Source organism: Festucalex cinctus, chromosome 4 (genome assembly GCF_051991245.1).
Source record: "Festucalex cinctus isolate MCC-2025b chromosome 4, RoL_Fcin_1.0, whole genome shotgun sequence".
NCBI lineage: Eukaryota > Metazoa > Chordata > Actinopteri > Syngnathiformes > Syngnathidae > Festucalex > Festucalex cinctus.
The window spans coordinates 24,750,459-24,765,649 of record NC_135414.1 but is presented as its reverse complement, the minus strand read 5'-3'; the positions used below and the strand labels follow the sequence as shown (position 1 = coordinate 24,765,649).

At 38.3% G+C, this 15,191-nt stretch overlaps 1 protein-coding gene across 2 annotated transcripts in view; it reads left to right on the top strand.

The window, feature by feature from the left end:
- tln2a (talin 2a) overlaps nucleotides 1–14,980 on the top strand; it is a 75,124-nt gene extending 60,144 nt beyond the window's left edge. For both annotated transcript variants that reach the window (XM_077519850.1, XM_077519851.1), the window contains 14 exons: nucleotides 41–160; nucleotides 234–380; nucleotides 644–810; nucleotides 1,977–2,160; nucleotides 2,241–2,366; nucleotides 3,197–3,313; nucleotides 4,141–4,326; nucleotides 4,400–4,507; nucleotides 4,879–4,984; nucleotides 6,584–6,708; nucleotides 10,412–10,600; nucleotides 10,675–10,857; nucleotides 11,096–11,221; nucleotides 12,703–14,980. In XM_077519850.1, coding sequence (XP_077375976.1) covers nucleotides 41–160; nucleotides 234–380; nucleotides 644–810; nucleotides 1,977–2,160; nucleotides 2,241–2,366; nucleotides 3,197–3,313; nucleotides 4,141–4,326; nucleotides 4,400–4,507; nucleotides 4,879–4,984; nucleotides 6,584–6,708; nucleotides 10,412–10,600; nucleotides 10,675–10,857; nucleotides 11,096–11,221; nucleotides 12,703–12,831 — 2,013 coding nt within the window. In that variant the 3' untranslated portion in view covers nucleotides 12,832–14,980. The remainder of the gene's footprint in view (nucleotides 1–40; nucleotides 161–233; nucleotides 381–643; nucleotides 811–1,976; nucleotides 2,161–2,240; nucleotides 2,367–3,196; nucleotides 3,314–4,140; nucleotides 4,327–4,399; nucleotides 4,508–4,878; nucleotides 4,985–6,583; nucleotides 6,709–10,411; nucleotides 10,601–10,674; nucleotides 10,858–11,095; nucleotides 11,222–12,702) is intronic.
- Nucleotides 14,981–15,191: the final 211 nt, after the last annotated feature.

Below are 15,191 nucleotides of genomic sequence, written 5' to 3'. Positions count from 1 at the left end.
AATGTTATGAAATGCTAAAGTTTGGTGTGTCATGACTCAGATGACAAAATCGGTGACCTGTCCAGACGAGCTCGGCGGTCTGGCCTCTCAGGTGACGGTCGACTTCAGCCAACTGGCCGTCGAGGGACGGATGGCCGCCCACACGGCCGAGCCTGAAGAGGTGCGAGCGGTGACCCCGGCGCATGTCGTAAAAGCGACACAACGGGGCAACTTCCATGTTACGTCTTCCACAGATCGGCTTCCAGATCAAGACCCGAGTGCAGGAGCTGGGCCACGGCTGCATCTTCCTGGTGCAGAAGGCCGGGGCGCTGCAGGTCACTCCTTCCGACGGCTTCACCAAGCGAGAGCTCATCGACTGCGCCCGCGCCGTCACGGAGAAGGTTAGCATCGTCATGATGAATATGCCATGTTTGAGTGCGTATTCATGTCTTACATGCTTCTATCATAAACATCATCATGTATTAGCAAGTGGCAAGGGTTTAATGTATTTCTGATCACTGCAATTATTTTCCAAAGTGTGCAAAAAGAACAGAAAATACTGCAAAATTCTGATTTTCAACATACACAACAAGTACAAGATGCCATCTTCTATGATCGCTGGCGTGATGACAGGACATCATCATGCATGCGTGTGTATCCTCAGGTGTCCTTGGTGCTATCGGCACTGCAAGCAGGCAACAAGGGAACGCAGGCCTGCATCACAGCGGCCAGCGCCGTATCGGGCATCATCGCCGATCTGGACACCACCATCATGTTCGCCTCCGCTGGCACGCTCAACGCTGAGAATGACGAGTCCTTCGCCGACCACAGGTGGGAGTGGCGAAATCTGTCGCTTCGGCTTCATGATGTTCTCATGTTTAAAATCTGCCTCCTGGTTATCTGTGATCATAAGCTGACAGAATGATTTAGTAGCAGGCAGACAAAAGGGGAGCAAAACGTTTTCTTCTGTCAGAAAGTACAAATTACCCTCAGGCTTTGAAAGATGACGAGTCCCATCTTTCGCTGTTCGGAAGATGTCCCTTCAAGATTTCTCTCGCCGTGATAACAAAAGGAGACGAAAGGCTGCTATTATTTGATGTCGTGACCAAAAAGATGATCCGAGATTGAAATTGCAAATTGTTTTTGTGAAATTGCTCATCACGTCCATCCAGCGGCATGAAAGTGGAGAACGCACAGAAGCCCTCATGGTTTTTATCTTTTGCAAACACAAAAAGCTTATCTAGAATGTATCCATCCATCCATCAGCACAGATTTTAATGGATATTCATAGATATTAGATGCTTGTCCATCTACTCAGAGATTTGTGTGCTCATAACAGTACTTTAATGTAGACCTCAGCATTGGTCAAAAATGTTATACATGTATTCAATTGTGATGACTTTATGACATTTTTTCTATTTCTGTTGCTGAAGCTGACTTTCCTCATCTGTTTGTGCAACTACAGTCTTAATTATGGTTTCACACGCTGCAAATTTGAATGCTTGAGTGTTTTTGTTTTTGTTTTTTCCCCAGCAATTTTTGTTTTGGGTACAGAACAATGATAGTTACGAGTTACAGCATATTTATGTTGTTTTAATTACGACATTTTAAATGAAAAATGCACATGCAACACTTAAGATATACATTGTATATAAAACATGGAGCAAAAAAAAATACAGTAAAAATAAAAAAGTATACCAAGATGTAAAAGGTACAAGCTTCTTGGAAAAGATCAATTTACAGCATTTGATCAAATCTTAGTTAAAAAACAAAAATCTTTAAAAATATTTAAAATGACCCGTTAAAATAATCAATTAAATGATAGTTGATGACACTTCTTCTTTTTTTTTTACATGCAATGAAGTCTTCCTTACACAAAACAGCTAGTAAAAAAAAAATTTAAAAAAAAAAAGTTTTATTAATTGGTAACATATTTCCTTCAAACTTTTCCCTATTTTGTCACTTATCCCCATATCTCATGATCCTCTCTTTCTCAGAGAAAACATTCTGAAGACGGCCAAAGCACTGGTGGAGGACACAAAGATGTTGGTGTCGGGTGCCGCTTCCGGCCAGGACAAGTTGGCGCAGGCCGCCCAGTCCTCTGCCAAAACTATCACCCAGCTCACCGACGTGGTCAAACTAGGCGCAGCCAGCATTGGTTCCGATGATCCAGAGACGCAGGTCCATCAGTTTTGTTGTCATGGCAACATTACTTCACTTTACTTCATTATCTCATGAACTGATTGTTTTACTCTTTTTAGGTGGTTCTGATAAATGCTGTCAAAGATGTCGCCAAGGCACTGGCGGAGCTCATCAGCGCCACCAAGTGTGCTGCCGGCAAGGCGGCGGATGACCCGTCCATGTACCAGCTGAAGAGCGCGGCCAAGGTGCGGGCACACCAGACATCGTCCAAATCTCCAGTCATCAATCAAACATAATCTAATTTATTGCATCTAATTCCATATCCTCTAAAAAGCAAATATTGTGCAATGTTGGTAATGTAAATACAAAATAAGCATAATTCTGAAATAGTAAGGTGATTTAAACAATCCTTTTTTGGATCTGTTAGTCTACATATGTCTTGTGCACCTCCCACTGTTCATTAAAGGGTACTGCAATCCTTAGTGAAAAACCAAGACAAAGAAGTTGAAGTAAGATAATTATCAATTGTATTGAATGTTTGTTAGGGAATGAATCTGAGGTAAGCTCGGCACTCACTGGCCACACCAACACAATAAGAACTACAGAAACTTTTTGCCTAATAGAACAACACACAGACCTCGACCAAAGCTGAGCAATCCTAAACATGTCTGATTGGGTTTGAAAATAATAAATGAGGTTCTGTAGTTGCTGTCCTGTAGGTGGCGATAATGCACACTGCAAAGTAGGTGCCAACTGCCACAAACTTCACAGCTTCTCACTCATTACACACCAGTGCAAGTGGACTATAACTTCTGAAAGTCGAAATACTTTTTGTGTACTTTTTTCGGGATCTGCACAAAAAACAAACACACAAAAAAATATAAATCAATGTTGCATCACCAGTCTGGGATGTTTGATATTCAAATCTGTATCCAGGCTTATTCCATCATTCTGCTAATTTGGGTTGCCTCCATGAATTTTATTTTTGTATTATTTATGTTTGTATTAATGGCCGAATTATGTTTTTGTAGGTACAGTGCAAGGACTGTGAACGATTGATAATTATTGCTTCCAGGTGATGGTGACCAACGTGACGTCCCTGCTGAAGACGGTGAAGGCCGTGGAGGACGAGGCCACGCGAGGCACCCGAGCGCTGGAGGCCACCATCGAGTGCATCAAACAGGAAATGGCGGTGAGATAACGTGAGCCGATGTACGGCTCCGTTAGTAAATGCAGTAGTTATGCTTGAATCATTATATAGACATTTTTACAGTATATAACAAGACTATATTATTCATTCATCAGCCAAATTAAAAGGAACTTTATATTGGCTATTTAACAAATAAATTAATATATGCAAAATATACTATGCTGTTTCAAACTGAGTGTATTTTACTGTGCGTCTATTTCATTGAGGTAATTATAACTATGAAATTGTATTTGTTTACATTTGGAAAAGTTATTTAACTCTTTCACTCCCAGCCATTTTCACAGAAGCAATCCTGTTCGCTCCCGGCTGTTTTACTGGATTTTGACTGATTTTGCAAGGCCCACAGAATATTGTGTTCTATTGCTAGAAAAGCATGGAACCTATCAAAAGAAAGATTAAAGTCTCTTCTTTCATCAGGAAAAAAAAAGTATGTTTCTATCTGTTTCCGTTATGCAGCAATTAGCGTTAGAAGAGAGCTAAGTTTAATCAGTTTTCACAAATCTATTCAAAATTGTAAGTAATTTAGCTTTTTTTCCACATGACCCTGGTTGATCTCCTTTGCTCTGCTGCCACCTGCTGGCCGTTTGTGTAATAACTACCATTTCTGCAACCATTCTTTGTAGTTGAGTCTGCATCAAAGCCTTCTGTATGCTCTAGCATAAAAACAAAAACAAAAACAAAAAAACGTATAAATACGTCTTTGGGACACTTCTAACATTAAAAAAAACGTATTTACACGTTATTGGGAGCAAATGAGTTAAAGCCCGGCTTGGTCACATGACATGTACCCCATTTGTCGTCATCCGCAGTTGTTCCAGTCCCGGGACCCTCCGAGAAAAACTACCACGCCCGAAGAGTTCATCCGCATAACCAAAGGCATCACCATGGCGACGGCCAAAGCGGTTGCCGCCGGCAACTCGGCCCGACAGGAGGACATCATCCACACGGCCAACCTGAGCCGCAAGGCCATTTCCGACATGCTGGCCAGCTGCAAGGTTCGTCGAGTAGTTCATCCAGTCACCCCGAAAGCGTTAGCTTCTACAACGTAGATTGTGTTGCGTCCTGCAGCAAGCCGCCTACCATGCTGACGTCAACGAGGAAGTGAAGAACAGGGCGCTGAGATTTGGATCCGAGTGCACCACTGGATATATTGATCTACTTGAACAAGTGCTCATGGTGAGTGGTTTTTGTCTTGCAAATTCTTTTAGGTAGAATTTGTTCAGTTACTTGGATTGATATCTTTCCTTAGTTGTTTGTCATACCATATTTGGCAGTCATTTCCCTGCATGTTTACTATTCACTACTTTCAAAATCATCATTTCAGGCATTTTTGGGGAAATTGTTATTAATTACTTGCTGAAAAACACGCCTAATTGCTATTTCCAGCTCTCTGCAATGCCACAAGATGGCGCCAAAGTCCTTGGTGCCAAGAAATGTTGACCTGACTAAGAGACAGTTATTTGTATAGGCTGAATTTGTAAAACTCTTCTATTGGCTCCCACTCCATTTTAGTGTGTTTATGGTCAAGGTCACTTTTATGTTCGTAGGTGTTGCTGAGGCCCACTCCTGAGCAGAAGCAGCAGCTGGCTGCGTGTTCAAAACGAGTAGCAGGCGCGGTCACGGAACTCATCCAGTCTGCCGAGGCCATGAAAGGTAACGCGCACGCATAACAATTTCTCAAATAAATCGAATTTTGAGGACTATGTTGTAACCTTGAGGGGAAAAAAAAAAAAAGTGTACTGTGAAAATGTGAGGCACCGAGAGAGAGAGAGAGAGAGAGAGAGAGAGAAAAAAAAAAGCCTTAACACAGTATTTTTGAAAACAGTACTAAGATTGCGGCTGTCCAGATTTTTAGTTTTTCAGCCAAGAAAGAAAAGCTTTTTTTTTTTTTTAGATACTTGTTTTTTTCAAATGTTATATAAAAATTCAAATAAATCTTTTTCATTCAGTCCTCATGTGCAAAAAAAAAAAAAAAAAAAAAAACTACGTACCTACGTCCTCCTTATTGTGTTGTAGATTTTTTTTCCATCACTAAAATTTTTATTTATACTATGTTATTTTCCTAGTTCATTCCTAAATAGCAAGAGTTTGCATAGAGCAGATGCACAAACTGCAGTATCCGTCCTCTGATGACCATAGCAGCTGTGCAGCTAGACTTCCATGAAACATGAAGATCCTTGTGATCGTGGCATCTAATTGTTTGAATAGGTTGTGCAAAAATAACATTACACATTGAGCCGCATGCTGCTTCATCAAAGACATTTGATTACTTGAAGCTTGTTCTAGTAAAATTTCTGACTCTTTTGCTTTTCCTCTGTGGCCCTAATATTCTATTGGACTTAAGTTAACTCATTCGCAGTTATTTTCACTGAAGTAACCGCCTTCTCTCCCGGCTGTTTTACTGGATTTTGACTGATTTTGCAAGGACCACCAAAAGAAAGATTAGAGTCTCTTCTTTCATCAGAAAAAAAAGTATATTTCTATATGTTTACATTTTGCAGCAATTAGCATTAGAATATAGATAAGTTTCTTCGTTATTCACAAATCTGTTTAAAACAGTGGGGAAAAGAGCCTGTTGCAACATGGCCCTGGTTGTTCTTGTATACTCGGCTGCCACTTGCTGGCCGTTTTTGTAATAACTACCATTGATTCAGTTGTCTTAGTTAGAGGCTGCATCAAAGCCTTCTGTATGCTCTACCAAAAAACAAACAAACAAACATATAAATACGTCTTTGGGAGCATGGTAATATTTAAAATAGAACGCATTTATTTTTGGGAGCAAATGAGTTAATCATGTACCTTGTTGGTTGTTTTTACAAATTAACACATCTCTATCACAGACAACATAATTAATAGCCGTGAATCGTTTTAACAGACTGCGTCATTCCTTGAGACTTTTTGCTAACCCTCCTGTCTTCCTCCTTTTGTTTTGGCGCCACAGATGGAGGTAAGTTAGCGTTGTTCTGTGTCTCATGACTGGTTTCACCAAATGCTTGACACTTTTTTTATGTTTTTTTTTTTTTTGGTTCTCATCTTTTGGTTGCTAACACGGATTTATTTCATCCCATCTCCAAGTCCAGCTGCTGCACGGAGTCGTTACTGTTTTAGGCACCCACATCACTTCATGCGTGTTGCGGTGAATGTGTCACCCGGTGAACGTTGTGTTTTCGTGAAGCATGATCCGACCACGCGTTGAAGCTTTTTTAGGCAAGCGACCTTTTGTAACAGGCATGTTCTCATGGCTCGATCCAGGCTCCGAGTGGGTGGACCCCGAGGACCCGACGGTGATTGCGGAGACGGAGTTGCTCGGGGCGGCGGCGTCCATTGAGGCGGCCGCAAAGAAGCTGGAGCAACTCAAACCTCGGGCCAAGCCGAAGGTGAGACACCGCCTGCGGAAATACTCACAATAAGCATTATCTTGGTCTCATGATATCAAATTGTGAACAACATTGATGAAGCGGACTGTTTAATTAAATGCTAAATCTGCTTCAACCAGGAATTGAATTAGTTGATTCATGGGTCAAATTTTGCTCTTCAACTCCTTGTTATAGAACAACAGTTTGCGCAAAAAATACTGAAACATTGGACAGTTGGACATGCGTATTCAGAAGTGTAATTCGGGTCAAATTCGGTTCATCCTGAAAGGTTATAGTGCATTTCAGTACGTCTTGAAAGTTTACCCGGATGCCCGAAGTTTTTTTGACTAGTGTAAATCTGCCCCAATGTGTCTGTTGATTGAGCTAAAAATCTCTTAGATTTGATGAACGCAACCATTAAGTCATTAGTGTGAACTTGTCTTTAGCTTTCTTAAACATGCAGATACAGTTTTAGTACAGTACGGTTATTAGGGATGTAACGATAAGGGCAATATCGTGATATTAAAACTGCCACAATATGGTCGTCGTCATGTTCACAATATTTAAAAGGAACATCTGTTAAAAAAAAGTCAGGTTGATTTCCATTTGTGCAGTTCTAGTACCCTCTAGTGACTAGTTTATTAGTGCAATTTAATTTTCATTAGGGATGTTTTGGCCTTCTATGTTTAAAATCTATGCTAATTGTCAGATGAAGGGGAACCTAATTTGCTTGGGAAGCAATAAATGCGTGCTTGCATTAGCAAGTAAGTGCCTCAATATTGTTATTAGAGATTGTAGGTGGTTTATATGCATTGCTGTTATTACAAAAGCATAATATTATGCTTTTTTTTTTTTTTTTAAGTATGAGCTCTTTTTTTTTTTCTTTTTTTTTTACAATAGTGTGATCTTTTTTAAATTTCGCCAATCCCCCTCACAATATCATGATAATTATCGTATCGTGACCTTCATATCATGATAATATTGTATCGTGATGTTAGGATATCGTTACATCCCTAATGGTTATAGTATGCATAATATGACATTCATAATAGTAATTCATGGCTAGGTTTGTTTCAAACAATTGTGTAAATTGTTTACAAATGTGTAAACAATTTCTTCTTCTTTCTTTTAATTATTTTGATCACCTGTTGTTTACATGCAAATGGTCTGTGTACTCAGTCTTTGTGGCATCCAGTAAAATTGTTATTTTTAGTAAAATATTGCAAGCATTGAAGATAAAAGGACCGCGTGAAGGTTCCCTTTTAAACATTCAGTTGATGACCCGGATTCGAAATGGGGTTGTTGCAAAATTAAATAGTTGTGAAAATAATTATTTAAAAATCGAATTGTTATAATAATAAAAAATAAAAAAAAGAGTCTCAAATATTTAATAAATAACAATTACATTATTACAAAATTATATCAATATTATCACTAGTTTAAATTTCTGTACTACATACTATAATTTTCTTATTGATGTTCTAATATTTTCAGATTTTTTTTTCATTCATCATGTATTCCATCTTGCATTTCAAACTAGAAGTTCTGCAACATAGCACATCAGTGCAAATGTTCATTAAAATTACATACTAGTTCTAATAAGTATAATGCCATTAAATAAAACATTTGGATAAATAGTAAGTCTTGTTAATTGCAATTAAATGTTTATGTTAAAATCAAAATAAATATGTTTTAAATTGTGGGTGCTAAAGTGTAAAGAGCTGTCAAATGAGAATTATCAGGAATGTGGATGTTGTCTCTTGTTGTCTTGTTCCTGTTGAGATATTCCCCACAAACTTCCCAACCTATAAACATCGACCCTTTTTTTTTTTTTTTTTTTTTAAATACCCAATTCATGAGTTCTACTTGTCCATGAATTTTTTTTTTTTTTTTTTTTTTTTTTTTTTTTTTTTTTTTTTTTTTTAAATAGCCATCACAAGATTCGGCCCTTTTCCCTTCTGCCATGTTTCTTCCTCATCCCCCCCATCCTTCCATCTGTGGTAAACTTGAGTTAAATCCCCTTGCAGTTTATACATATGCTCTTTATAAATCCCAATCCCTAACCCAACTCCCCTCTACTCCCCCTACCCTCTCCTTGTGTCCCTGCCTTGCCTGCCCCCGCCTCCGGAGGCCTCCTCTTGCAGGGCTCTGTCTGATATGTTTGATATATTAGGTTGTTATTCAGTCCCAACTATATATCAAACATATTCCTACAGTGTCCCGCTCTGTCTACAGACTTGTGCTGTGTGAATGTGCGTATGTCTGTGTGTTTGTGTGTTATTAATCCACATACTTCACATGAAAGCAGTTTGATACGCCAGTCACCTCACAATTTGTTTCTGTGAGAGCAGACCATCCTTTAAAGCCAAGCTGAATGTATTTGGATTAGCACTTAGGTTTTCATCTTCAGAACATGTCAGAATTTTGTATTTTAGATGAATGGATTATTCAGAAACATTAATTTGAATATCATACCCAAAAATGTCTTTACAATATGTTTTATGTGTCCCCACTAGTCTAACGCAGCGTTCTGATTCATATTGCCATTGTGGAATAGGAATTAAACCACAAAATCCACCCATTTTTATTCATCTCGGGGCGACCATTTTGCCACTTGCTGTCAACTGAAAATGACATCGCAGTTGCTCAGGTAACGGCCAATCACGGCTTAGCTGTTTTCTGGAGCTGAGCTGTTATTGGTCGTTACCCGTGATGTTATTTTCCGTCGACAGCCAGTGGCAAAATGGATAAAACGGGTAAATTTCATATGATTGTTGATTTCCCCATTAACTTTAATCTAGAAATAATAAAAAAAAAAAAAAATGGAAATATTTTTTCTATAACGAACTAAGGGGAAAAAACCCCATTTACATTTAAAAAGTAAATGAAATAAATGTCAAAGCATGAGGGGTGTAGATTGCAAATTTGTAACTTTTTCAAAATGTATGAAGATGAAAATAAAATCAAAGGGAAATATAACAGGTAAAAATTTTAATGTATATTTACCAAAAAAAGAATTAAGGATAAAAAAATAAATAAATGTAGCACTACTAATAGTAATACATGAAGTAAAATGTCAAACATTTTCACTCAAGTAAAAAAAAAAAAAAAACTAGATGGGCATATATATTGTAAATTGTAAATTGTCAAATGAAGGAAAAATATACATAAAAAAGAATAACTAACTAAGAATAACTAAATGCATTAAAATTGTTGTTTGGTGTGCTCCTGCTTGTAAATAAACAGAAAATGAGTAATCGAAATGTGGTTTTGCACCAAATGCCTTCATCGGTCCCCACCTTCTGTAATGCCGGAAATGTTTTTAAAAAAAATCCTGAAGCATACTCTGACAAATTAAGAAGAATATATAAAAAATGCACATGCTTTTTTTTATGACAACAAACTTCTTCTATGGCCCTTTCAACTCCCCACAAAGTGGAAAATAAACCTTTAATTTTGTGTAACTGTGCCATCTCAGAGTTGGAGTTATAATGGAGGCTAATGTATAAAACAGATCTTCATGTGTGTTGGGGAAGAAAAAGTTCTGATTGGGACTTTAATAGCAGTATGTTGCTGTTTGACTGCTATGTATGAGGGCTCATCAGGAGTGAGATGTAATCCTGAATTATCGACCCCTTAGACATCCAGTATGTCCAATATGCATGTATGCAAATTAAGTGACAAGAGTTTAATGGAAACACGTGTTGTTGTTGTTACCCCTCAGTTGGCAGATGAAACGTTGAACTTCGAGGAGCAGATCCTGGAAGCAGCCAAGTCCATCGCCGCCGCCACCAGCGCCCTGGTCAAATCCGCCTCGGCCGCCCAGAGGGAGCTGGTGGCTCAGGGCAAAGTGGGCTCCATCCCGGCCAACGCCGTCGACGACGGACAGTGGTCCCAGGGGCTGATCTCAGCCGTGAGTACGGCCGACGTTTGGTTAGCGTGACACGTTTTGTCGAGATGGCTGACGAAGCGCGTGCCTTCTCTCAGGCACGGATGGTGGCGGCGGCCACCAGCAACCTGTGTGAAGCGGCCAACGCGTCGGTGCAAGGCCACGCCAGCGAGGAGAAGCTCATCTCTTCGGCCAAGCAGGTGGCCGCCTCCACTGCGCAGCTGCTGGTGGCCTGCAAGGTCAAGGCTGACCAAGACTCCGAGGCCATGAGGAGGCTGCAGGTGCGCATTCAGATAGTCACTTACCCCTAAGTTTCAGAGCTATCTTGACTTAAAAGTAACCCCACAAGCCTTGAATGATTTTGATGACCGATTAACCTGTTGATTATTTTTTGATTAATCAATGAATTGGGATTAAAAAAAATATGCAATAAATAATCAAATCAAGACAATATTAGTGTACAACATTTGTGTACTTCCTGGTGGTCTTGTGTGACGGTCCCATTGGATGTTCAACCAGATTGCTGGGAATGCAGTGAAGAAGGCGTCCGACAACCTGGTTCGAGCCGCTCAAAAGGCGGCCTTTGACAAAGCCGACGAAGACAACGTGGTGGTCAAGACCAAGTTTGTGGGAGGGATTGCACAGGTAAACAACAGACGTTCAATTTATTAAAGGTCCCAGGTCAGTTTTTATGACGTCAATAATTAGCAGTGTAAAGTGACGCAAGCTATTTCATTGATTATCGCGCAAATGTTAAACTAAGACGAGGGTATTGATTGTTGTGACGTCACTCTTGAGCAATTTACCAAATTGCTCTATTTGTTGTTGCTGATAATTGTTTTGAAAAAATAGTTGTGATAGGGGTAGTGTATTCCAGACCTCTGCCAAGACAAAACAAAAACAAAAACATCCATCTGACTGATTTAAACATAACAAGGCCTACTGTTCCATTCCAGTCCTGTAGGTGGCGACAGTACACATTAGAAAGTGACTACTGACAGCAAAACAGCAACTTTTCTACTGCAGTTTTGTCTGCTGCTTCTGGTCACTGCTGCCACCTGGCCTAAGTGCAAATAGAGTTGTAGTGGAGAAAAGTCTCTCTTTTTTCTTTTTTCTTTTTTTTTTTTCTTTTTTTTTTCTTCCCCCCCCCCCTTCTTATTATCTACTTCTATCCTTCATTTCTTTGTGACTAAAACATAAATATTGATATTCATTTTTTTAAATTCTTTATCTGTATATTTTTACATTTCCTTAATTTATCTGTGAATAATGAAGTAATACTGATTATTTCTTCGGTTTTCTTTCTATGTGAATATTGATGGGATGACAATTTATGATTTACCCTATTGTTTAAACAGCTTTTTTTTTATTTTTTTTTTATTTCCCTTAAATCTCTCTGATTTTTATTTTTTTTTTAATTTTTTTGTTTTTTTGTTTTTAAGTATTTTTAAATTTCTTGAATTTCTCTCTCTGGCATTCAAGTATCATTCTTGATCTGGACCAAAATATTTAACTTTAAAATATATATATATATATATATATATATATATATATATATATATATATATATATATATATATATATTTATTTATTTATTTTTTTCCTTAATTTCTATGTGAATATTGATTGCATGAAAATTTGATTTTTTTTTCTGTTGTTTGAAAAGCATTTTTTCCCCTTACATCTCTCTGAATTTTTATTTATTTAAAGTATTTTAAAATTTCTGTTAATTTCTCTCTATGGCATTTTAGCATCGCTCTCAATCTGTACCAAAATATTTAACTAAAAAAGAGAAATGAAAAAAAAAAGACAACTAAATAAAATAAAATATGAAGAATCTTCAATTTTATTATTTTTATTATGTATTATTTAGTTTAATATTTTCATTTATTAAAAATTCACCAGAGGAAATCATCTTTTAAATGTATTTATTTTTAAAGATTTTACTTTACTAAATTGTGCAAAATTTAAATTATCTCTTATAATCCCACAGTCATACTGAACATGTACCTTTGGCTATTTTTTTCCATTCATTTCACCTTTGTGAGAACTTGTTAAGAGCCAAAATGAGCCTGAAAAGACGGGATATATTTATTTATGACATTCCTGGGTCGTCTTCCGTGCAGATCATCGCGGCTCAGGAGGAGATGCTGAGGAAGGAGCGCGAACTGGAGGAAGCCCGCAAGAAGCTGGCTCAGATCCGACAGCAGCAGTACAAGTTCTTGCCTAGCGAACTGCGCGAGGACAACAACTGAAACAAGCACACAAACGACTTAATGTTGAAACGTCTCCCATGCTATGAGACTTGTCGGAATCAAACTCTACCATGGGACGAAAACCGGACGATTGTTTCTCCTCGTACGACAACACAGCTACTTCGACTGATCTCAAACCGAATGTGACCCGATTGGGAGTGACCGTGTGAAATGTTTCATTCGTAAATGATTGTTTACTCGCATTGAGACGCTCCCATGTTGTGTGAATGTCTTTTTAATGGCCATGCAAAGTCACGTGATGCCATCGACGAATGATAATTTTACAGATTTGTCACTGTAAATTTGACTCATGGACATTTTTGTGTTTGCCTTCTTTTTTTTTTTCTACATGCTCAATGAGCTGCATGTTTGTCTTAGACCTTGAATCTACAGTGTGCAGCCTCACAGAGTCAAAGGTGACTTATAGAGACGAGGGAAGAAATATTTATTTTTAATTTGACAGGTTTTTAATCGTAGAAATTTTACACCTTCAAGCTCTTTTCACACTTTGGGGAAATGAATCTGATGCAATAACAGGGATGGTGCTGTAGAGGGCAGTGTTGGTGTCCTGTGTAAGATCAATGCAAAGTTACAATAATAATCAATACAGACGTGTTTATTTTGGCTTCCACTGTAAAATAATATGAAATTTGTTAGACTGGCTAATGAGAAATACCTCAACACGTTATTTTTTTTAAATATAGCTTTACAAGTAATTTACTAAATTGATATGATGACAGGAGGCATCTGGACAGTAATCAAGCACAGTTCAGCATACATTGAAATATTTTTTTTTTTAACTGAAGGATGCGGCTTTCTGAACATACTACCTGCAATAGATGAGCCCTTTGTTTACCAAAATGTGATTGTTGTAGCTTTTTTTTTTTTTTTTTTTTTTTTTTTTGCCTTTAAGGCCTGTGTTACAATACAACATACATGTAGGTTGTACGTTCAGGTTTGTGCATGGCTTCAAGTGCATCCCATTAGAACAGTTCAAACCTATATGAACGCACACTTAAACATAACTTAAAATGGACATTTTTGGGATAGAGGTATTTCTATTGTGTGTTTGTGTGTGCGAGCTCATAGTATTATTATTATTAGTGCCTTAGTCCGTAGCCTATACTGTGTCTGCAGTGTGTGTGAGTGGACGCACAAGCACATTTTGGGCAGTTGGAAGGTTCTCATTTGTCGTTGTGGGTGATAACATTGTCGAAGTGTACCTGCAATCCAAAAGTTTTCTTTGTCATTGTGACACATGTTATTGGCCTTTCGGGGCATTGAGATGAGTTCGTTGCATTTTATCAGTTGCTTCTCATTACTTTTGCATCATGCGAGGGAGATGATAAAGCTGCTTGACTGAATTTTCGTGTTTCACATCATTTTGACACATGTAAGGCTTTTTAGGGGGTTGATCAAACTTGTTCATTAGATTTTTGCCACGTTTATTATTATGACAAATTTAAAGGCCTTTTTAGGGGATGATGTAACTGGTCACTTTTTGTTTTGTTTTTGTTTTTAATGAGGTCTCATCAGTGGGGATGATGGCAGTGGTTCACTGTGTTTCCCGTGATGTTTCCGTTTAATTCTGACTTTTTTTTGGGTATGATGGAATTTGTCTGATGCATTATTATAATACAGCTTCTTATGTTTCTAACTGATCCTTTTCTGAGGTACAGTTCACTGCATTTCCATGATTTATCTTATCTTGTGTAAGGCCTTTTTGTGATTGTCGTACTGCATTTCCTTGACAGTTCTCATCATTACATTGAAAGACCTTTTTGAGGGATGCTCGTGCGATTTCACTGCCTTTTTCCGGATGATCACACTGACAAGTAGATCTGACAGTTGTCTGGCATGCACTCTTGGGTTTAAGAACCAACAACAAACTGGATTTGTTAGTCAGTCAATCCCCTTTTATAATGTTTTAACTGCATATGCATTTAATAAATGAGTAGGCTTCCTCCCGTCTCCCCCTATAGTCTATAGAAGAAGTCATGTGACAAACATTTGCCCCCATTCAGATGTTGTATGTGATACCCTTAACAGATAGACAATAAAGATTACATATATAAGATATTTATCCAGCCACGATAAAATTATTTTTTTGTATTTACTGGAAATAAAGTGCTGCATTGTGTCAACGGCCCTCTGTGTGAGCATTGTGATTGACTTGACTGTACAGAGGTTGTTGGAGAGTTCCTTTTCAACGTCCCTTGTTGCTTTGGCGTCGGGACAAGATGGCATTTCTGAGTCAGCAGTAAACCTGAAGTTGTGCCCTGGCCCACCCGTCCACTGACAGCCAAGCTGAATTTGAGGAGGCCACATCAATTACGGCTGCCACCAGCTGCTCCTTGCAC